Source organism: Metopolophium dirhodum, chromosome 6 (genome assembly GCF_019925205.1).
Source record: "Metopolophium dirhodum isolate CAU chromosome 6, ASM1992520v1, whole genome shotgun sequence".
In the NCBI taxonomy this organism is placed as follows: Eukaryota; Metazoa; Arthropoda; class Insecta; order Hemiptera; family Aphididae; genus Metopolophium; species Metopolophium dirhodum.
This window is the reverse complement of record NC_083565.1, coordinates 39,052,308-39,078,655: the sequence shown is the minus strand read 5'-3', so window position 1 is coordinate 39,078,655 and position 26,348 is coordinate 39,052,308. Positions and strand designations below refer to the sequence as shown.

The 26,348-nt window shown below is 30.7% G+C and overlaps 1 protein-coding gene across 9 annotated transcripts in view; it reads right to left on the bottom strand.

Moving 5' to 3' along the window:
* Window positions 1-25,699, bottom strand: part of LOC132947012 (replication protein A 70 kDa DNA-binding subunit-like) — a 31,672-nt gene extending 5,973 nt beyond the window's left edge. The window contains exons 1-3 of one of the 9 annotated variants that reach the window (XM_061017178.1): window positions 25,619-25,699; window positions 10,637-10,716; window positions 8,391-10,550 (exon numbers count right to left, since the gene is read on the bottom strand). In XM_061017178.1, coding sequence (XP_060873161.1) covers window positions 8,961-10,499 — 1,539 coding nt within the window. In that variant the 5' untranslated portion in view covers window positions 10,500-10,550; window positions 10,637-10,716; window positions 25,619-25,699 and the 3' untranslated portion in view covers window positions 8,391-8,960. The other 8 variants (XM_061017177.1, XM_061017180.1, XM_061017186.1 and 5 more) reach the window with 8 other exon arrangements.
* Window positions 25,700-26,348: the final 649 nt, after the last annotated feature.

Sequence of the window (26,348 nt, the reverse complement as noted above, 5' to 3'; positions counted from 1 at the left end):
TCAGGGCTTGCAATTGAAAAAAAATATTCGATTTTATGTTATTTACATAATTAAAACGTTACACAATTTTTGCGTTTATCGTTATATAGAATTAAAACGTTATTAAACTTTTGCCCTTATCGTTATTTAGAACTAAAACGTTATACAAGTTTTGCGTTTATCGTTACTTAAAATAGTGTTAATAATTATAAAATTTAAAAATAATAAATAATACGGGTAGGTAATGGCCCGAATGCGGAATATAATATAACCATTTCTTGGATTTATTGCATGAAATAAATGTTTCTACGAAACCAATAGACCTTTTAAATAAATAGATTTTAAAATATTTCGTTTTGCGTTATTTTTCGTTCAATGATATTCTATAAATTACGTTTTGCGTTATGTAAATTTAATGATATATAATATATATTTTTAATCGTTATGTTTTGTTTTGTGGTATTTAATTATTTTTGACCATCATTTTCCGTTATAATTACGTTTACAAATTCAATCTTTTTTTGTCAAATATAACGTTGTAATCACAACGTTATTAAAACGTTTGCAAGCCCTGGTCAATAGTTGGGATTTCCTATTCTTGGTAATTCCACATATAACTGACCATGAGTAATACAAGATTCGTTCAAATCGATTGCCAAAACTTTTGAAGGAAACGTGCAAACTTTTTAATGAGAAATTATAACGAAATCTGCGAAATTCACGGCGGTCGCATCTCACGTGTTGCCAGCATGACAAATTCCTCCACTCCAATTCGCGGTCAATACCTTTGTAGGTAGGTGTGAGAAAATTACGACGCATTTCATTGTAAATGATATTTAACGACTTCACATAGGTATTATTATTATTATTATTATTAAATCACCTTAAATGTATTATATTTGATTAAATGAGATAATTTTAATGTACTTGTTGAATTGTAATTATTACTTGTGCGAGTAATAAGTGTTATTTAGTATTATTGTTAAATATGCACATATTTATGCACTCAAGAAATAAAAAATTCTTGTTGTGTAATAAAAAACTAAACATCTTAAAATACAATTTAAATATCAGTATACTTCTGCTTACAATTTATGTGTATTTAAATGCAGTCATGTAGAATTAATGGAAATGTAATGTTAGTTTTGCAACGAATACCAATATGAAGTTACAAAATGTGATTTTATATTTTCAAATTAAAATTTCTGCCATTGCACGCAGTATAGAATTGTATTTCGGGACAAGTAGCACACTCAACTTGCATTGTTGATGATCAACAATTAAATGGTGGGAAATTAAATTCGATATAAAATTAAATTTTGTGAATTATTCAAGAATTCATTGACTATCTATAAAAAATTCAACTTTTATGCAATTATAAAGAAATATGCAATTTATAATCATTTTTACTAATTTTTGCAAAAAAAAATTTAAACATAGAATCTACATATTAAAAAAAGTGGGCAAGTCGATATGTCACTCTTCTGTACAGTTGGTTACTTGTGGGTCACTGTTATGTATGGTGTTAAATGATTTAATATCATTGTATGAGAAAAACGATTCTTAGCGAAGGTGGTAGTTAGCTTATGACTAAATATATTTCATGATATAATTGTGAATAAATAGGGTGTTTCTTTTTATATATATAAAATAGAAATCTAATTTTTACACATAAATTTGATTCACGTAATTCTGATTCCAAATAAACGATATTATTTTGGCTTTTTTTGAGTAAATGCTTTTTTATTGCTTTTTTCAGTTATTCTAGCTGGGGAATTCAAAGCGAGAGTTTTTACTTTAAAAAATGTTTGTTTAATTAATAAGAAATTTGAAAACCCGGAACATGGACTAAAAGGTTGTATTGGATTATTATAGTTTTTGTCATCGGCTTGATTTTATATCTATTATGTATAATATAAATATAGATTTTATTGTAGATTATCGATCTACAGATAGGTTGATAGATTATCGGCTATTGCATATAGCCTGTAGAACCTACGCTCAGTACTCGTATAACATCGTTATCGACCAGTTCAAAATTTAAGTTTTATAGTGTTCTAATTTATAAAAATAACTAAAGTTAAAACAAATTAATTTTTTTAAAAATTAATGTTAAAAGTTGGTGAAGAATTTTTTCAAACAGATGGATCGATTTTATGAAATAAAAGTGTCACGTGAAAAATAATATAATGTACAACACCATTGTATGAAGAGAAAAACATGTGCAAGCTGTTAAAAGACACTAAAATCTTGCCAGATATATGGTAGTGAATTATTTTTTTTGATTCAAATTAATTTTTCAATTTTCATTCAGTCTTATAATATGCTTCATTTTTGCTTTTTTAAAACATTTTTTTACTTTTTTTGTTATTTATTATGCTTTAAGATCCAAGCCCTATGAATAAAGAAAGTTGAACATTTTATACATTTTTAACTACAAAATAATGATTAAATTTAAAATTTGATAAATTTTGTAAAATGTCGAACTTTAGATACTCATTAAAATAAATTGTGCCTATGTATTTTTATATTTTTTAACTGCTAAAGTTACAATATATCAGAAGCCTTGTTTTAAGCTTTTGGACCCAACGAATAACATTTCACTGACATTTATAGAAAAAATAAACTAAAAAGATTGAAAATGCTCAAAACAAGTCAAAATATTTTCAAAGTTTTATCAAGTATAGGAATTGATAAAATAAACATTGATATAAATTTCAAGTGACTTCGGTTATTTTTTTCGAGTGAATGTCCAATGTTGTAAAAATATGATCTAATATAAAAAAAAAAGGTAAAGGTAGACAAACGTACGAGAAATCTTGTATCACAAATTTTCTATGAATTTCTAACTCAAAATAATTTGCACATTTTCGTAATTTTTTTTCGTATTTTGTCAAGATTGATAAATTTTACAAAATTTTGAACTTTACATGCTTATAAAAAAAATGTTGACTATGGATTTTTAATATTTTCAAATATCGTTGTGACAATATATTAGGAGCGTTGTACCTATAAAGATTTCAAGCTTTTTTACTCAACAAATGAAGTTTAATTGACATTCATAGATAAAAAAACTAATAAAATTGGAAACTGAAAATGTGCGTAAACAGTTCAAAACCAATCAAAAAATTTTGAAAATTTTAGTGTGTATAGAAAATGCAAATATTAACAATCAGTGAAAATTTCACGGATATACGGTAATTTTTTATTAATTAGAGTTACACCATCGATTTTGTCGATAACCGAATTTGCGTAAAAATTCCCGTTTTTCAATAATTTTTTTTTTTTTCCCAGTGCTTCTGAAAGCTACTGGGAGTTTTAAATGTTGACCTCCCCAACACACAACTAGATTCATTTTCCTAGTAGAAAAAATACTGTTGAAGAAAATCCAAGCACTTTTACTTTCCTTAAAGGTGATGACAGACACAAAAAAAATGTTGAAAAAAAATAGAAAAAAAACACATTATTGTAAAATCAATACATTCAGCGTTCCGTTCAGGATCTAGTTCTAATAAAAAATAAATAATTCTAGGTAAACTGTAGAAGAATATGCATTTTTATTAAAATCTGATCAGAAATATCAGCATGTACGAATATAATATCAAATTTTGAGTAAAATTAAAAATATTTTATTTATTATGTAATTATAAAATATGCACATCTAAAAATATACAACTATTATTATACGTTTTGATATAAATATGCAAAAATACACAAAAACAAATTAATATGAGAATCTACTTATACGAAACGTCCAGATATTTAATCAGAATTATTATAAGTCAAATGTAGAAAAATATGCATTTGCATGGAAATCCTTATTAGTTATTAGTTATTACTTGGACGTGCATTTTAATGCCCTAAAAATACCTAAAAATGCCTTGTAAAAAATGCAATTATGAATTGAAAATTTAATTAATGAAGTAAAAAAATGCTTTAAAAACGTGAACAATTTAATGAATGCCCTTAAAAATGCATTTTACCGCAAAAATACCACATTAATTTTTTTGATGATTTTTTTTCTGGGGGGCATTATTTAACACAATATTTATCATTATTAAAATTACGAACATGAAATAAAAATATACGAAATGAAACCGTGATGTAACACGAACTCACTAATTATTTGTTATTTATCTGAGTACGGTTGACTTGTTGAACAAATATGCATTAAAACCAACAAAAATTACCCAATAATGTAAAAAATGCAAAATAAAATGTTTAGCTTTGAAGCACTCGTTACATGAAATGAATTATGCACTTGAAAAGCATTGTCTAAGATCAACCGAAAAAAAAGGTAATTTTGCATTGAAATCCGCGTTCTAGTTATTACTGTGTTCAACTAACTGTTTAACCTACGATAATATATTGGTATTATTTAATTACAAATATGCCAACTAAATATTAGTGTACAAACAAAGAATACAGAATAAAGAAAAGTACTTATTGAATAATAAAAAAAAAAATTTAGTGATAAAACAAATTCCTCGAAAAAACTGTCATATCGACTATTATACTAACAAATTGGTGATATCACAACAAAAACACTTCATCGAACTCCGTGTAAAAAACAGCTAAGTAAAAACAGAGCTTTACACTTATTTTGTTTCAATAATTTATTTACACGGTGAGAAATTATATATATACTTTATATGACGCTGCAAGCGAAACAATGTGAACAAAATAAATAAAAGGCATTAGAAGTGCATGATAATTTTATATCATATTTTAATGGACATTTCTACTCAAAACAGTTTTTCAGCAGGCAATTAATATTTAAATCATTGAAACAAGATAAGTGTAGGTACTCTAATTTAATTTAGTTGGCATTTATTTATGATAGGTATCACATATTTATAGTGCTCAAAGATTTTGTATGCGGCCGTTTTTTAACCGGAGTTCGATGAAGTGTTTTTGTCGTGTTTATATTATATATAAAAATAATGCCACGATGCTAACAAACCGATCCTGATCCCTTGCTGGTTGCTCTGAAGCGTACTCGGACGACGGATTGACGGAATTGTAGGTAGGTACTTACCGACGGGCGACGACGATGGTGTATGAGCACACTGCTCTGACACCTGTTGCACAATTATACGGTAAATAATTAATACTTTTAATACTAAACGGCGTATGTCGCAAGTGGCTTTCGATGCGACGATGCGATCTGCTGTGTGTGCGGCGAGCAAGGCGAAAGCCGAGCACGTACTTTGGAAAACGATAAAAATACGGTACGATGACGACGTACCACGTACATAATATTAAAAACCGGACGGTATGAAATATGGTAATCGGTACAGACTGCAAAGTACAGAAATAACACGCGCGATTGCAATTTTGTTATTGTCAATATCGACTCGACACCGGACGATGCATTAGTGGAAGTGGACTCTGACATGTGTAGTAGACAAACGGACTGAACGATAACTAATACCTCAATAGAACTGTATTCGTAAAATACAAATATAATAAAGATGGACAAGTAGGTCACTGTAATGGATGGTGTTAAATTTGAATTTAAATTTGTATAAGAAAAACGATTCTGAGCGAAAACGGTCAGTAAGCCTATGATATTACTATAAATATATTTAATGATACAATTTTGAATAAAGTAATTTGTATAATATCATAAACTATTTACGTGGAATCTTGTTTTAAATTTTCAATCTTTAGATATACAATTTGAACATTTTATAAATTTTTAACTAAAAAATAATTATTTAATTTTAAATTTAATAAACGTTGTCAAAATTTGAACATTAAATGCTTATAAAAAAAAATTGTACCAATATATTTTAATATTTTTCAACTGCTATTGTAACAATATATCAGGAGCCTCGTATCAATTTTTCACGCATTATTACCCAACAAATAAATTTTGTTGACAATTATAGATACAATTGTCAATCAACTCGACACCGGACGACGCATTAGTGGAAGTGGACTCGTCTGAGGTGTTTAGGTGTGGTAGATGGACTGAATGAGAACTATGTGTGAGGTATAGATGCGCTAATACCTCAATAGAGTGGTATTCGTAAAATACAAATATAAAATTGGGATTTTATAGGAATGATAAATACGCGACATTCGTGTTTTACTATTAACAACAACTTTTTATGCTTTATATTAATTCTAATATTAGTTTTTTAGGATATACCAGTTATTAATATTAATAACTAACTTCTTAAGAGTTAATTTGATTTGAAATAATTTAATATCAAAATATACTTATCAGAAATATTAAATATACAATTGTATTACATTTTCGAGCTTGTTGATATTTATAGCGTTGTGTTCGATGTACTAAAGCACATCCACGTCTTAACCACCCAATCATGGCAGCGCTCCCAAGAGATAGAGTGCAGTGTACCAGACCTTTCACTTTTACAGGCGTAGATTTTGCGGGGCCTATATATATTCGCAGCGGTTTGAAACGTGTGGCCGCTAAGAAGGGCTTGGATTGCAATATTTGTTTGCTTTTCCACAAAGGCCATACATTTGGAGTTGGCTGACGATCTTTCAAGTATGCCGTTTATGGCAACATGGCGTTGTTTTATGTCTACAAGAGGAAAATGTGCTAAGCTGTATAGCGACAATGGCCCAAACTTTGTTGGAGCTCAGAAGGAGTTAGTCTCGATGATGAAGAAACCCAGTGATGACTTAGAAAAAGTCTTTGAGGCATTGAGTGACACTTCAACCCACCCGCTGCTTCGCATATTGGTGGTATATGGGAGAGTGCCGTGAAGTGTATGAAATACCACCTGAAGAGTGATATCTCATCACAAACTCACGAACACAGAAATGCGAACTCTGCTGTGCCAAATCGAGACTTGTCTCAATTCGAGACCGATGACTCCTCTAAATATTGACCCTTCCGACTTGGCTGTGTTAACCCCATCACACTTCTTGATTGGAGGGGCTATGTTGTTACCGGATGAGCCGGACATATCTAAGGAAGAGCCCAAGGGTCTTCAAAGATGGCAACTTGTGCAAAATCTGATGCAAACTTTTTGGAAGCGTTGGTCAAAAGAGTATCTACCACGGATTCAAATTCATGGCAAGTGGACGAGTAAGAGCGCGCCACTAGCAAAAGGCGATGTTGTAATTATAAAGGATGATTGTATGCCTCCAACCAGGTGGAAGTTGGGTTGAGTCATGGAATTACATACTGGTTCCGATGGTGTAGCACGCGTTGCCACACTAAGGACAGCAAACGGGATGCATTCGTGTCGTCCAGTCTTCAAACTATGTAGGCTACCGACTGATAAGGAAATCACACCGGTTAAAACCCAAGACTTTCAACGGGGGAAGAATGTTGCCGCCGCAACATAACGAAATGTAAGCATTAAGCATAGATATAGAATATCGGCCACGGGGTCACACACACACACAATCACCGTTGTAACTTGTAATTATTGTTTTATTTTTGTATATATTATTCGTGTCCAGTGAATTATTATGTAATAGTACCTATGTCCTATAATATTATTATACATAATGATGCCGTGATATTTTGTCTCATATCGTACGTCTTTCAGCGAACACCGATTTTCGTCGTAACGGTGACCAGACACTAGTCTATTATACGTCTGTTCGTATATTATATTATTTTATTATTGTGAGCCATAAGGGCAATCATTACATTATTATTTTTGTCATTTGCGTGTATTGTACCCATACTATAATAGCACAGGACCAGCTAGCTAGTCTGCGCTCCACATAAACTGTGAGTTTTTTCATTATTTTTATTATTATTTATTTATTATACACATTTAACTGTTGGGCCAAAAGAGCTATAGATATTTTGTATTATTATTAATTTGTTGGCCATAAGGGCCGGTCATTTATTATTATTATATATTTTTTATACATTTGTGTTACGGTGAGTTTTAATATATAATTTCTACTGCTATTATTTCAATTTGCGTATTATACAGCAACTTAGCTATCAGAAACCGTGTTACCATTTTTTATTACCTATTTCTTTAATTGTATACACACATACACATTACATATTCATACACAAATACACATAATTACACAGCACCCACCACATAGCCGACAGTAATTGCTAGGCGATCCCGACCACTACTGCTCGAGCTATTACACCATTACACACCCAATTTGTTCTCCATATTTCTAGGTCTTAGGTGTTAGTGGTGTAAAGACCCTAATTTGGTGTCCGGGCGCGCGTATTATTATTTTACGCTCCCGGCCCGCACAGATAGATTATTATTTAAAGAAAAAATAAATTAAATTAAATATATAATTTTTATAAAATAAGTTACAAATAAAAGTTGTGACAAATAAATAATAATAATATAAACAACAAACCTGAACAAAAATAAATATATAACTCATTCCTAACAAACATTTTTATTATTATCCATTTTAAAATATGGATTTAAAGTTTTCCCATATTTTTTTATTTTGTATTAAAAAAATTGCACTGACAATAATAAGAAGCTGTTTTAAGTATTATTACAAAAACAAAACGAAATACCAATACTAACAAAATTAATTACTTCAATATAGAATAAACAACCTCCAAAGTAAATGGTGGAATCCATTCTATATATATACAATATATTAGAATTGACAATATTTTACAAGTTTTTATATTTAAGGAAATACATTTTAGTATATTTCAGGAAAATGAATTACATACTAATCATTTTAACAACGTTTTAATTTAAAAAGTTAGACAAAAACAAATGCGTTATATTGACAAATTTCAAATAATCATTAGAAATAGGTATGTTTAAATAAGATTGAGTTTTCAGATACGTATTTGGTGTATATACTAAGTTTTAAATAAATTATTTGTTCAATTTTTTAGAATTTGATTAATTATCTTACATAAATAAATTTAATGTTTTGCATATTCTAGCCTCTAGGCATAGTTAAAAATTAAAATACGACACACATAACTAATTGACTGATTCGTTAGAACCTATGACGGTCGCAGCCCGCAGGAATATTCATTTTGATGAGCGTGGGTTTTTTTCTGTTGAAATCCTCGATAAATTCTTGAATCGAGGACATCCATTCTTCAGTGCATACTCACGACAGTCCTGATTTCCAATTTCCACAGAATCAAAACATGCACTGTGTACGTCCCACGGACATCCATTTTCGTGTGCATACTTTAGACATTCTAGATGACCATTTTTCGCAGCCTTAGAACACGTTTTTTGGTCCCACAAGCAACCATTTTCACGTGCATACTTAAGACAGTCTAGGTGCCCGTTCTCCGCAGCATTAGAACACGTTATTTTTCCCCACAAGCAACCATTTTCACGTGCATACTTAAGGCAATTTAGATGACCATTTTTCGCCGCCATAGAACACGTTTTTTTGTTCCACGGGCAACCATTCTCATGAGCATACTTAAGGCAGTTCAGGTGTCCATTTTTCGCAGCCAGAGAGCACGTTTTTTCATTCCACGGGCAACCATTCTCATGCGCATACTTCAAACAGTCTAAGTGACCCCCCTCCGCAGCATTCGAACACGTGAGCGAGTTCCACTGGCACCCATTTTCATGTGCATACTTTAGACATTCTATATATCCACCCTCCGCAGCATTAGAACACGTGTGTTTTTCCCACGGGCATCCATTTTCATACGCATACCTCAGACAATCTAGATTTCCACCAAATGCAGCAGAAGCACATGTGTTCACATCCCACCAGAAACCATTTTGATGCGCATAAATTAGACAGTCCAGATGCCCACCCTCCGCAGCAGCCGAACACACGTATTCGCTCAATGGAAATTCTTCGTATTCATGAGCATACATAAGGCAGTTCAAGTGTCCGCCCTTTGCAGCATTATAACACGTGTGTTCGTTCCGTGGACATTCATTTTCATACGCATAAATAAGACAGTCCAGATTTCCTTTACACGCAGCCCAAAGAACCGTATCATGGCCCCACGGACATCCATTTTCACGCGCATACTTCAGACAGTCCAGGTGGTCAAACTCCGCAGCAGAAGCACACGTGTATTCGTCCCATGTACATCCATTTTCATGTAAATACCTCAAACACTCCAAGTGTCCGTTTGCGGCAGATAACTTACACGTCACACTGTTCCAGGGACTACCGTTCTCATGTGCATATGCCAGGCATTCTAGGTTGCCTATGCGAGCGGCCAGGTTGCACGCCGATCCATGAGTATTGTAGTATGGGGGAGCCCAGGGAATTCCAATCTCGCGAGCCAACTTCAAACAATCTATGTGTCCGTAAGACGCTGCCTTCTCACAAATAATTTCGATTGACCAGTCATCAAAGATAGGTTGCACCTTGCCAAACATGAATCGCCTGTCTCCAAGCGAGTCGAACGCACCACCCTCCGTGTTCAGTTTTATGATTTGGAATAGCAACTGGCAACAAATCTGCAAGTCAACGTCCGGAAAATCCAGCACGTCGTACTTTTCCCGCTGAATCTGGTTACATGCATGATAAGCCAATTTTAACAGACAGGGTAAGGCGTAAGTTATCTCGTCATGAGCAGTCATCGAGGACTTTTTCCCAAACACGGAACACTAGAAGTGGGGTGATCAGGAGAACTGTAAATATAAAATAAAAAAATTTAAACCTTCTATAACGATTGTCAATAGACAACGGATAACACATCCGCATTTGCGAAACACACCTGTACAATACTCCACGACACAAAACTACGAGGGGTTTATTCGATGATTAGAGAATGCAAGTTGTTGGTAGCGTTAGCATCTGCGAAAATAAAATAAAATTAAGTATATACTGTACATTTTGTTGAAGAACACAGATATACAGAAGTTAAAGGTAAATAATAATAAGATCGGATATATATAATATAATAATAAGTATAATGATACGATATACAATAGTGTTACGAGGCGTAATATAAATTGTTATGTACGTCTACACAACTAAATGTAAAAGTAAAATAAAAGGCACAAATACGATAGACGATGTAGCTGTGAGCCTAAGAACCCAGCTTAAAGAAATTCGAAATATAATTTGCAAATCGGTATCAATATAGGAGGTACACATTTTCTCACGAGTATCGATTTCATACTGAAACCAAAATACATAAAAACAAATAAACTAACAAGGGTTATTATAGTCAATTATAGTTAAGATTTCGATTAAATATTATATTTAAACAAAGGAGAATGCTTATAGAAGTAATTTTGATGTTTTTCTATGTACATTACAATGTTGATAAAATTCGTTTTTTTCTATTGTTTATTTCAATTACGAATCTATTACCACCGCTCCACGGTCAGCGATCAGAAGCAATTACTTATTTTCATACGTATTTTAACACATATAAAATGGTATTATCAAATATTGTACTTGCGTGTCTTCACGAAATATTACGTGGAAATAAATGAGTCGACAACATTTTATAAAGGAGGAAACACATATTATATTTATTTGTTATCATGATTCATGATTCAATTATTTGTGCCAGTCGTGGTTTAAGTCATAAAATAATATTTAAAAAAAATTAGGTACACGTTTAGTCATTAATAATGTAGTAGGTAAATACATTATGAAAATAATTGTTGAAAAAAAATATTATTATAGGTAGGAATATATAAAAAGAATAATAATATTTGAGGGTAATAATAAATTGAAAAAAGTCCAAACAAAAAAATCATTGGCACTTGTAAATAATTTTGCTAATGGACCTAAAAAAAAACATTAAACGAAAAATGTTATAATCATATTATAACCTAATAGATAGGATAGGGAAATTACTAGACCTAAATAATTGTATGTATAATTTTATAAATTAAAATTATTATTAATTAAATAGCTAAACATTATCTATGTTTTTGTTTTTGTTTTAAAGTGAATTATGAGCATGTAAATTACTGTTAAAATAACGGAGACAACACTACGGGCACGATGTCCTCTTAAAGAAACCTTGATTAGACAAATGTACGTATAATTAAATTATATCATTCACTCTTATCGTGCCACGATAAGTATTTACTGCGTGTACACACACATTCACTGTATACAACCACTTTACGCATTTACCTATAAGTAGGTATTATCAGTGGTGTAATTACTGGTGGGTGAAAGGGGAGATCGATTAAGGTGTTATCCCGATGACTTTTATTATTTTGGCACAACACATTTACTCATATAATATTATATACAACCAGGACTTGCTAATGTAATAATAATGTTATGATACAAAAAACGATTGAAATTTGTAAACGTAAATATAACGGAAAATGATAGTCAAAAATAATTAAATACCACAAAACAAAACATAACGATTAAAAATATATATTATATATCATTAAATTTACACAACGCAAAACGTAATTTATAGAATATCATTGAACGAAAAAAAACCCAAAACGAAGTATTTTCAAATCTTTTTATTTAAAACGTCCATTGGTTTCGTAGAAACATTTATTTCATGCAATCAATCCAAGAATTGGTTATATTATATTCCGTATTCCGGCCATTACCTACCCGCATTAGTTATTAATTTTAAATTTAATAGGTATTAACACTATAATAAATAACGATAAACGCAAAAATTGTGTTACATTTTAATTGTAAATAACATAAAACGGATTTTTTTTTTCAAATTCAAGCATTGTATACAACATTACTATATTTTATTTTATATAAATAATAGGTACAACAAAAAAAGAAGAATCCCCTTTGATAGTTGTACACAATTCAAGTACTATTACTTCGTAAAAACATTGTATTATATTCATAAATATTATATAATATATTATTATTATATTTTGGTACAAAAATAGACCAATGTGCGGTCGAATATAATTTTATCGCGGGGTGACAACGCACATCGGCCACATAATTAATGTATGACTATAGGTACCAATCGTATGCAAATATTTAAATATTATATAATTATATTTTTTCATGTCTTATTATATTATACATAATATTATAGTCCATAATATAGTCACGTGGACGACGCGAGTAGTATACCTTGTTGTGTGTAAACACATGATAACAATATTATTAGAAATGTTTGTATACATACGTAAGTTTATTTTATATTATAGCTAGAACAAATCCTAAGTATTTTAATGATCTACAGATTACAAACTAGTAACTTATATCGCACTCGGTGACGATCATGACTCATTTCCATAGATTAATAGAGCGTACTATATACCAATTGCATAACCAGTAGTCGAGTTTGGATACTGAAATGAAAAGACTAAAAACAGTCAACACTACATTTTTAACATCATATTTTAAGAGGATGTTACCCATGAATTTGTTGTCTCCGTCTTACACACGTACGACGGCAAATTTTAGTTCACTAGTTTCAACAGTGAGCTGTTAGAGTTATTTGACCTATTATCAATTTTTTAGATAATAACATTGTCTGTGCTTAAACGTTGGCTTTTATACGATATTTTAATTTTCAAGCGAGATATGAGCATTTTTAATTTTTGATATTTTGCATAACCATATGTTGCTTGAAAATGAAAATTTCAAAATATAGCCAACGCTTAGGCACAGATAATGTTCTTATCTAAAAGTTTTTTGATAGGTCAATTATTCACTCTAGTATCAAAACTAACAGAGCACACTATTGAAACTAGTGAACGACAATTTGCTATGCCGTGCGTGTATAAGACGGAGACAACAATGTATCGCCGGCAGCGTCCTCTTATGTTGATAAACTATAGATATTATAACCTATATTATAGTCTTGTCTTATGAACAAATCATAATAATGTTGCAATCAGATATAAATATATTTAATAATTCTGTGATCACAAATACCACACTAGATAACAGGGTAACTTACTCCAGTGCATAATTTTGCACGACCTGCAATTATTGGGAACAAATCTACTTTACAAGACACCCTAGAAGTTAAAAAAGAAAAAAAAACTTTTTGGTACTCATTTTAAGAACATTAAAAACAATTTGCAGAAACATACCGTTTAAAAGTTATTGCAATAATGACTGTCAAAATTACAGTTTACGGTATAAATACACAACAATTTGAGCAAATTATTAGTTTCGAAATTACAGTGCACAAATATTTTTAGTTGGCAAAAATATAGTTGGAGTAACTAAATTTTAGTTAGATTTACTGCAACGTACCTAAATGTTATAGTAAATAGAACCAGAATAATATAGGTAAGCAATAAATTTGTTCTACTGATAAATTTAGTTGAAGCAACTATAGTTACATGGTTGTTCAAAATGTTCACTGTATCGTTTAGTTGTCTCCACTCTTTACTGCAAGGGCGGCGGACTCCGGTCGGCCTGTCAAAAGGACGAACGAACCAGCACGAGTATCCAGAGCGGCGGACTCGGGTCGGCTCAGGAAAATAACAGACACCTACACACAACTGTATGTAATAATTGTAAACATAAATTTGTTGTCATGTATAAAGAGGGGGGTAAGTCGGGGTATTGTCCCGTCTACCCCCCTCATGTATGTATAATTGTTGATTATCAATAAACGATGGCGGCGTCGCGGAAGTAATGCGAAAGCTGTATTCAATCAATACATTTATAATATGCATAAAATTAAAATAGTTTTAGTTAAAAGTAAATCAAACTTAACCTAACCACAACCAATATAGGAGCTGTGAATTGTTTTTTTTCTGTAGGTAGGCTAAAAAAAAGCAATGGGGGGATATAACCCCTAATCTCCCCCCCTGGACATGCCACTAAGTATGTTTTGATTGTGTTATAAAGGATAGGTGTACGTATATTATTGGGTAGCCAGTAAAAATTAATTAATCTTACATTAGATACCTAATATTATTAAATATTATTTAATAATTTTTTTATGTTACATTTATTTTGTATCTTCACAGAAAGTTAACAAAGATGTCAAAATATTTCTATCAATCCTGAAACGCGTATTTATATTTTTTAATAATTAGCCAAAAATAATCTGCTTAGGTACCTTTAAACAATTTAATTAGATGTTCATAATATTAGTTTCAGAAGACATAACTACAGTTATGTAGGATGTATTGATATTCAAAGTTTACCATTTGAAATGGATGATAACTAAAGACCGGATTTATATTCTCTTAAAATACCTTAAATATGATGCTAATATTCTCGAAAAAACCTTAAAATATTCTCATTATATTCTCTTAAAAATTTAAAAAATATGCAAAATATACAAAAAAAGCAAAAATATTCAAAAATAATCAATAAACATCATTCATTATATTTACTTTAATATGCATTTATAAAAATTTTTTTTTTCAATTTTATATTAATAGTGAGTTAATTATTAGGTATTTAAAGTTGCGTATTCTAATGCACTTTAGTAAGAGTTGGAAATGATAAAATAAAAAATTATAAATGTCCAAAAAATTTTCTGGGTACCGTAATATTAAAATTAAAAATAAATACAAATTTTTTCTCACAATTTACGAAATATTCCAAAATATGCTAAATGAGTTAAATATTCTCTAACCCATAAAATATTCTCAAATATGCAAAAAAAACTTTTTTCTACGCATTCAGAATTGAACAAATCATCCACATTTTTTACTCTCATAAGACTACATAGATCCAGTAACGATATGTAAAAACATATAAATCCGGTCTTTAATGATAACGCTTCAGGTTTAATACCATCATCATTAATTATGTATGAATGTAATACATTGATTGATGGTAAGTGCCAACTAGTGTTAAATACATTTTTTATAAATTTAAAATTCAATAAACATTGGCCACTAAATTAAAGTTACCATTAATATTTACAAAATAATTTTAGAAAGTATTCCTGTCTCAACTCAATTGATAAAAATGATCCTGTTGTTGATCCCGAAAAAGTATAAATATTTTGTAAACACCTTTGTATTCTAATGAAAGTAAAAGAACTGAGTCTAAAACTTTTTTCTAAGGAAACATTGTCAAGGAAATTTTGAATAAATGCCGAGACGGTTTAATGATTTTAAAATTTTACACAACAAAATGCATTTTAAATAGTGCTACCAGATATTCACTAACATCTATATTAATCAAACATGAATTACAAACTGAACCAAATCACCAAATTAATAAATCAAAATTTTTTAAACCTACAGGCTATCTATTGGTAATTAAGTTGTAATATTTCACCATTGATAATTTGTAAATCTAAATAAAATAATTCATTGCTTCAAATAAACAGGCTCAAACACTTTTATGACATAATAGTGTCATTTGCTAATTAATATATTTTTAGTGTTTTCTTCAATTCATATATTTTATTTTCTATATAGATTGAAATTGATTTTGAAGAACTATATCCCACTGATAAGAAATTATTGTTATTTACTAAGTTTGATGGTTTTGTAATGAAATTAATGAAATATATTGAAAAACACAATATCAAATTTGGCGTACAACAGACTTTAGTACTACATGAACTTAGAACTCCTTCAAAGTCTGATAAACTATTTAACATAATGTCATAATATGTACACTATACCTCATAAATATAATAAGTTATAATTATTTTTAATATCTACCTAGGTAATGATACCATTGCAGCCTTAAAATTGATACCATTTTTATTTCAACCAATTACATTAAATTTGGAGAAAAAAAGAAAAAATTGTAGTTCACCTTCGACTTGGCGTCCATCAAGCTTCAGCTTTTATAAAGTTTACTGCTGTAAGTTTCATGAATAATTATTTAAATTTTTTTCAAAATAAAAATATTATTGAATCTTTGATAGTATTTTAATACAAGTATACATATGTGACATTTTCATGTACTCCTTAAACAAAAAGTAACTAAAATTACTATATATTTTTTTACTTATTATAGGATGCAAATGAATTAAAGACAAGCCACACACAAAAGGTAGACAAATCAATTCAATTTGGAACTACCTTACAGCCGTATGTTATTATTGTTGGACATAGTGTAGATGCACACCAAGAAGACCATTCCAATCATACACGGTCATAAATAATACTTATTATAAATTAAAAACTCTTCTAAAAGCTTTAGACATTTGCTTTAAATCGTATTATTCTTTAAATTTACAAAATCCAATCGAAGTACAACATATCTGGAGTTTTATCCAACAGTATTTTTTTGACATTTTTGACAAAAATGGTAAAAAAATTCCATGCAGTTACAACTCTAATTAATGACTTAAATCATTTTTGAACAATTCATTTTTTAACAAATGTTTAGTATATTGATTTAAAGAAAAAGTGTTTACTTAATATTTCAGTTATTCATTTTTTTTATTTATATGTGTTTTGCTTATCAAAATATACAACATTACAGACCTAACTTTTTTTTTTGTATTTTTCTAAAGGCCTAATAAATTAACTCCTATTATAATTCACTATAATAGTTTTTTTTATTTCAAATTATTACCACCGAATATAATTATACAATATGACATTAAAAAACGGCGCAAAAACAAAGTTAGAAAGTATGTATATAACAAAACAGGTGGCGAAGAGCCGAAGATGGTACAGACGTACAGTGCATGCAATACGTGAGGCTAACCTACACTAACTATTGGTACAAACGATAATGGGGGGCACAATAAATGGTTTAAGAATCCTAGCCGGACACAATAGTACCAGCGCACATGGGAGTGAGATAACGGTGGGAGGGGAGGGGACGTTAAACTCTATAATGTACATTATACTAGTCTATCATGTCAACAGAACCACAACAACAAAACAACCTCCTGACGATTCGTCCGAATTCCTTCGTCCGGCGCCAAAACGAACGACGTGGACCATCCGTGTTTGGTGTCGCATTCGAAACCGCCAACTCTGGAGCATCGCCGGCTAAATTTTGACGTTCAGAGATATCCGGCGAAGATGCACACATACTGCCATCCAGAGAACTCTTGACATCACCGCAATGTTCCGTCAATTCCGGTCTCTGCGGTATATCGCTGGTGACCTGCTGACATTTTAGATTTGGCGTCGATTGCCACCCAATCTCTGCAAGTGTTTTTCCAGCTAAATTTGGACGTTCGGCGATATCTGGCGCAGATACACACATCCTACCGTCCAGTAAACTCTTGGCATCACCGCGATGTTCCGACGATTCCGGTCTCTGTGGTTTATCGCTGGTGACCTGCTGACATTTTAGATTTGGCGTCGATTGCCACCTAATCTCTGCAGGTGTCTCGCTATCTAAATTTTGACGTTCGGGGATATCCGGCGCAGATTCACACATCCTGCCGTCCAGCAGACTCATGGTGTCACCGCGATGTTCTGACGATTTCGGTCTCCGTGGTATATCGCTGTTGACCTGCTGACATTTTAGATTAGGCGTCGATTGCCATCTAATCTCTGCAGGTGTCTCGCTATCTAAAGTTTGACGTTCGGGGATATCCGGCGCAGATTCACACATCCTGCCGTCCAGCAGACTCTTGGTGTCACCGCGATGGTCTGACGATTTCGGTCTCCGTGGTATATCGCTGTTGACCTGCTGACATTTTAGATTAGGCGTCGATTGCCACCTAATCTCTGCAGGTGTCTCGCTAGCTAAATTTTCACGTTCGGGGATATCTGGCGCAGATACACTCATCCTGCCGTCCAGCAGACTCTTGGTGTCACCGCGATGGTCTGACGATTTCGGTCTCCGTGGTATATCGCTGGCGACTTGCTGACATTTTAGATTTGGTGTTGATTTCCACCTAATCTCTGTCATTTTGGCTGTGGACTTTGATTCCATAATGGCTATGTTAGGCATAGAAGAATATCTATTTGACATATTCATCTGATAATATATACTAGACAGAATAGTTAACGGAGAAAATTATACGAAAATACGAAGGAATGAAAATTATTCGTAATGAACGCAAGTTATGAATATTTACAAGTGGTAACTATGTGATACAGATACGAATTGTAGATTTTTCAAACACTCGTGTACATGGCAACCACATAGTTGGCATTTGGCATATCAATAGCGTTATTGAAATATGTACTACAGTGCAGTTATACCTAGTACTATACATCATTAACAATATTCATTATTTTTTTTTACTCAAACGGTAAGTATCCTTAAACCGAAGGCAAGTAAATATAATACAATTTATAAAATATTTGTCTGTTATAATCGTTAACAACAATTGCTCTGCAGGAGAGTCAATAAACATTATAATATAGGCTGTTTGGCATATAGCATAATATAATATCGCAAACGATGTTCGTGTATTCGTGATCTAAGTAAGCATACATTTCCAGTACCTACAGCACGTAAGAAAATACCTATCATAACGGAAATATAATTAACATGCGTAGCACGGTTAAAATAATACGCGTAATCAACGACCTACATGTTTGTGTGTGTGTGTAAGACGTATACAGGTAAGTTTCATGAATACTCTCAGGAATTAAACCTACTTATTATGTTTAAAATAAACGCCGGTGCGAATAAGACAAATTATAAACTTCATAATTGTGTTATAATTATTAAATTGTTTTGAATTATAATATGAAGTTGAATCAATGAGGATTTGCTGCGGAATAATGTATAAACAAAAGTGTTGAACATTTTCATTTTTGTAACAATTATATTATTATATTATGGTATAGGTGCGACTTTGAAATTACAAATCCTCTATGGTTTCTATCATTTATGTATTATTTATGTTGTCCTTTACTTTTTATATATAAATATAGTATTTAATATGTATTTTAATCTTTTAATATTATATAAATCTATTAATAATTAATTAAAATTATTTTAATGAACATAATGTCTACCTTACCTTGTCTTCTTGCATTCTCAATAATTATAAAGGAGGGGAGGGTTAACCTTATGACCCCCCCCCTGTGAGTACACCCTTGATACTTTATAATTTCAAGTGATAAGGAATTAGTAATAAATGGGCACAATATAAAATGTTTTTTTGGGGGAGGGGATAAATACATTTAACCGGCTACCGACTAAAATGGATAGTTAATCCAAATAAACTATATAATTGTGAAAACTTCAAAGAAAAATATACTAAACATTTTGAACAGGTAAACCAACTAAAATATTTATTTGAAACAGCTAAAATAATAGTTGATGTAATTAGACAGTATAGTTTGACCAACTAAACGGTTTACCTAAATACATTTAGTAACTACGACTAATTGTCCAGTTATGCCATATATAACCGTCGTTTTTGGTTGGAGTAACTATAAATTTAGTTATACCAACCAATATTTTTTTCCGTGTTTATGAGTAATAGATGTACAACATCATCTTAAGAGGATTTACTCAAACTTTTAAGTAAAGACATTAGGTATCTGTGTTCTCTAGATTGGTTTTTACAATTTTTTAATTTTTAAATAATTTACTCATGTCACTTAAAAATTAAAATATCATAATAAACCGATCTAAAAAACACAGATTATGTTCTTACCTTAAAATTTGATTTTAGGTCAATTCATTCTAATATCAAAACTCACAGATATTATATACCACAACTAGTTAGTCGTCTTTATACTAGAGTAAGTTGTGACCGATGTTGAAGTTGACCGCCATTTATAGAGCAGTCGGTCTTTACATTTATTTTACATTTATTCATATACATATTTTATACAGGTATGTTTTATATAAACTGTGGCAATATTGTTTTGTAAATATTGTCTGCTTTGTAAATGGCGGACGACTTCAATGATTAAAAGGTGATCTAATTGTTGTGTATATCTATGCAAAGTACTTACATAATACTATTGAAACTGCCGAACGAAAATTTGTTATGTCGTACATGTGTAAGACGGAGATAACACATCCGGACACGACGTCCTCTTAGTAAAAACTATTTTTCGTTGGTAAGAACCACTCAGGTTGTAGTCCAAGATAAGCAACCAAATGTGCACACTATATAGAGGAGAAAATAAACTGTGTAACGATGTTTTTATTTTTTCGATAATTGAACTAAAAAAAAGTCATTCAAGTTTGAAAAACTCAAAAATAATGAATTTTTAAAGAATAAGAATTTTTTTCATATTATACTGTGTGATATTGATAAATTAAAAACAACGTTGCGCAGTCAATATTCTCCTTTTTATAATGTGAAAATTTGGCTGCTTATCTTGGAGTACACTACTTTCTGATAAATATTTTCCTGACGAAAATTTTCCCGAAAATCACGCGACACCCGATGACCTCCTTTTAATTGTTTTTCTGTTGGACGCAGTACCACCAGACAATACCTCGTATATAAATAATATGATATCGATATGGTTTTCAGCGGGGCTTCAAAACGTTGTTTAGAACGTATAATGAAAAAAATAAACAAAATCAATAAACGAAAGACGAAAATAATCTAATATCATCAAACATAATATTTTATCATTAATCACAATTAATGATTAAAAATAAACAATAAACGTATATGTAACATAAAAAAAAATTGAAAATAACGTTATTCGATATAATGCGTTTGTGCTTCTTTTACGTTGAACTTAACATTACTATTGTTTTTAAATCTTGTAGACTGTATTCTATACAAGTATTAATATTATAAGTTATAACTATGAACAGTCCAATGTTGGCAAACCTATACGTTACCGGTGTTGAAGTTGACCTCCATATAGAGCAGACGATTTTTACATTTATTTTATATATATGTACCTATATTGTATATACATATTTTATATAGGTAGTGTGACAATATTGTTTTGTAAACATTGTCTGTTTTGTAAACGGCGGTCGACATCAATGATTAAAAGGTGACGGCTATCTAATTGGTGTGTATAGCTATGTTAATTGCTAACAGCATACTATTGAAACTGTTGAACGAAAAATTACTATGTCGTACATGTGTAAGAAGGAGACAGCACATCCGGATACGACATCCTCTTAGCAAAAACTCAGGTTGTAGTCCAAGCTAAGCAACCAAATTTTTACACTAGAGAGGGGAGAACTTCAACTGTGCAACAAGGTTTTTATTTTTTTGATATCTGAACTAAAAAAAAAGTTGTTAAAGCTTAAAAAACTCAAAAATAATGAATTATTAAAAAAAAAGGGGGTCAGTGGATGTCGCTCTGCTCTACAGTATGTTACAAGTGGGTCAATGTATAATGGATTATATTAAACTTGAATTCAATGATATAATATCATTGTATAAGAAAAACGGTTCTGAGCGGAGACGGTTTATCAGTCTGGATTTTTTAAATTTTTATTATTTATTATAGCCTTTAAGTTGAATTAATATTCTAATATTATAATTTTTTATTCGTTGCTACGATAATAAACAAGTCGTTAGAAATTAAAATCCAATTTTAAGCGGTTTTTCGTGATTTGTTAGTAGTTTTTCCCGTGGCATTAAATAACTATTGAAAAAATCGAAAAATGACCTCTCTAAAGTACCATCTTGATCTAATTTGCTAAGAGATAAGGTACTATATGTTGAAATCGAAGCACTCCTACTGGTAAAAATTGTGTATACAGGATAAAAAAAAAAAACACCATTGTAAAACCACTAGCTTCCTCGCTCCGCTCAGAATCTAAAATAAGAACTTTTTTCGTATATGTGATATCGAAAAATTAAAAACAATGTTGCACAGTCAATATTTTCTTCTTTCTAGTGTGAACATTTGGCTGCTTAGCTTGGAGTACACTACTTCCTGACAAATATTTTCCCGAAATTTCTCGCCACCCAACGACTTCCTTTTAATTGTTTTTCTATTTTTCTGTTGTCATTAATGCAGTATCATTGTGTCTACCTAATATTATATGAATAATATATTAATATTGAAATTAACATTATTATTGTTTTTAAATCTCGTAGACTGTAATCTATATAAGTATGAATTTGATAAGTTATCTATAACTATGAACGATTCAATGTTGGCAAACCTTAACGTTAACAGTAATTTATATTTTTGAAATACTTTATCCCTCGTTTTATCCCTATTTGAGTTATGAAATATAATAAATTTAATAGAATATTAGAAAAAAATAATAAACCACTCAGGTTGTAGTCCAAGCTAAGCAACCAAATTTTTACACTATGGAGAGGAGAACATTAACTGTGCAACAATGTTTTTGTTTTTTCGATATCTGAACTAAAAAAATGTTATTCAAGTTTGAAAAGCTCAAAAATAATGAATTTTTAAACAATAAGAACTTTTTTTTTATTTGTGATATCGAAAAATTAAAAACAACATTGCGCTGTCAATATTCTCCTCTTTCTAGTGAGAAAATTTGGTTGCTTAGCTTGAACTACACTATTTCCCGGCAAATATTTTCCTGAATTTAATATTGTTCCTGACGAAAATTTTCCTGAAAATTACGTGCCACCTAACGTCCTCCCAATATATCAGAATAAACGTACTACATTTATACCTAACCTTACCTATATACCTTCATTTAACTGTTTTTCCAGTAATGCAGTATCATTTTTGTATTCCTAGTATATAATTAATATGATATGATTCGCAGCAGGGCTTCAAAACGTTATTTAGAATGTGATAACAGAAAATAATGAAAAAAATAAACGAAATCAATAAACAAAAGACGAAAATAATCTAATATCATTAAACATAATATATCATTAATCACAATTAATGATTGAAAATAAACAATTAATGTATATTATGTAACATAAGAAAATTTAAAATAACGTTCTTCAATAATTTATAACACGTTTGTGCTTTTTTTTTTACGTTGAACTTAACATTACTACTGTTTTTAAATCGTGTAGACTGTAATCTATATAAGTATGAATCTTATAAGTTATCTATAACTATGAACAATTCAATGTTGGCAAACCTATGTTAACAGTAATTTATATTTTTGAAATACTTTATCCCTGTTTGAGTTATGAAATGTAATGAACTTAATAGAATATTAGTTTATTTCTGTAATTCAAATTTAAATAAAACACAGAACTGCGAGTGAGTGGTTTGGTTTGGTACCTACTAAATACTTATATAATATTAACACAATTATGCCATTTAAAGTAGTATTATTCTTGTAAATATTTGATTTTTTATAATATCCATTTATAATCTTCCATTCATGTTTTAATATTTATACAATTTTTGACATTTAACGAACACTAACTTGCCAGTTATAGCAACTTACTAAAAAACCCTAGGATGATTGAAAATAACCTATCCTGGACAACTAATTCAACTAATATGATAGTTATTACGCCAAAGTGTGGTTAATTACCTATCTATACGGAAAATAACAATATAATTTATAAAAATAAATTAAACGTTAAACAGAAAACCAAAATTAAAATAACGTTTAAAAATATAATAACAATAAACAGAAAAAATCAAATAACGTTTGAAAGTACAATATAACGATAAACATTAAAAATGTATAACTTTTAAATATCCGAAAACGTAAAAACGATGTATTTATTTTAAATTTAAGACCTGCAGGTTTTCAGGTCTACAAAGCGCACTAAATGTAGTTATCTAGAACTAATGTGGGTACAGTTATACTAATAAGTATAATACTTACAAGTTATAACTTATACCTACATTAAAAATACAACATTTGTTGACATATTACCTATGTTTTCTTTAATAAGATACTACTAATGCACATTATACATAATAACAAGGCTGGGCATCAACGAGTTAAAAGTTAAAATTAAGTTAAAACGTTAAGTTAATTAACGCGTTACTTTTTTTTTCAAATTAACTTTTAACTTAATAAGTTACTTATTCAAGATTAACGTAGTAACTTCAAGTTAATTTTATTTCAAAAATATCTAAATTAAGTTAATTTTTGTCCGAAGAATAATTCAAATTTTGAATGTTTTTACTTTGATGTATCATTTTAAATTTCAAGTAATTTTCTTGAGCGTAAAGAAAAACTATCTAATAAACCATATTATGTCTGGAATTTTTGCAAATTAGCAAATTTTAACTTGACACTAAGTTGAGTTACTTTTTTTCAAAGTTAACTTTCAACTTAACGAGTTAACGGAAAAAAATACGAGTAACTTTTAACTTAACTTAAATTAATTATTTTAAAATAACTTAACGAGTTAAAAAAAAATCGTTAACTTGCCCAGCCTTGCATTATAATATGTTATGACTATATTATTATAACAATCATGTCTGGGAAAGATGACCAATTTTGTGACTCGTTAGGTGAATATAGATACATGTGAGTTAAGTTTAAAGTTAAAAGTTACATGCTTACCCGGCAGCTATTGTGCATAACGCGTACTCTTTGGTTTCGCAACAATAATATGCAGTGGTCGATGCTTATAATCACGGTTAATGTTATCAACCGTATATTGTTATCGAAAAGTGTAAGTACGGCGCTGTATTACCTACGTCCATACTTCAATTTTCAATTTACTATTATCAGTCGATTTTGTCCAGTACCAAAGTGATTGCTTTAACCGACCGACCTCGGAATCATAATATAGTTTACGCGGTGACTAATATTATGTGAAAAAAAAAAAACGAAACTCGCAGTGGCAAGCGATAAATGCAGTTGGCGAACGATCACTACAAATAAATTATGAATAATACGATGTATAAGTTTGACAACTACTGTGGTCGCGGTGACACACGTTATACCCACATAAGTCGTAGATCGTCACTACCCACTTACCTACCCATACAGGTACGACAGCGAATAGTACGGCGCGAACGACGGTAACCGAGTCGTACCGAGTAAAATATATAACAATAATATTATGTACCGATCGGCCATGAGTCAGCGCACGAACACCTGTTGATTTGTTTCTTTTTGTTCTTTCGTAAAGCGTAAAACGTACGAGCCGAGCACCTGCACCGCACACACAAACGAACTGATAGCAGTAGATGTCTGATATCACGCGGTCTGCAGTGATAAGGACGGGCCGCGACGATAACTACGGGCGACGGTGGGTCGTCTGGTGCAGCGTGCGGGAACCCGTCGTTTCGACCTTGTTGCGGGTGTGGCGGCGACATTATTTTCACATAATAATTTGAACGAATTTACGCGCGTTATTTTGGACTGTTATTATTATTATAATATGTAAAGAGAAAATCTTTGACAGTCGTACAATTTAATAGGACGTGCCTATTTGTATAATAAAAATGAAAACCAGTTCATTGGCAAGAGCATCGATCAAAAACAGCTGAACCAATATTTGGCCGATTTTTTTTTGTTTATTAGATTCTGAGCGAAGCGATGAATGTATTGATTTTACAATGATGTGTGTTTTTTTTAATTTTTTTTTTTATGTCTGTCATCACCTTTTAGGACAGTAAAAGTGCTTGGATTTTCTTTAACAGTAACTTCTCTGATAGGAAAGTGAATCTAGTTGGTACTTTGGGGGGTTAAAAGTAAAAATTTCCCGATAGTTTTCAAAAGCGACGTGAAAAACAAAAGAAAAATTAAGGAAAAACGGGAATTTTTACGCAAAATCTGTTTTCGAGAAAATCGAT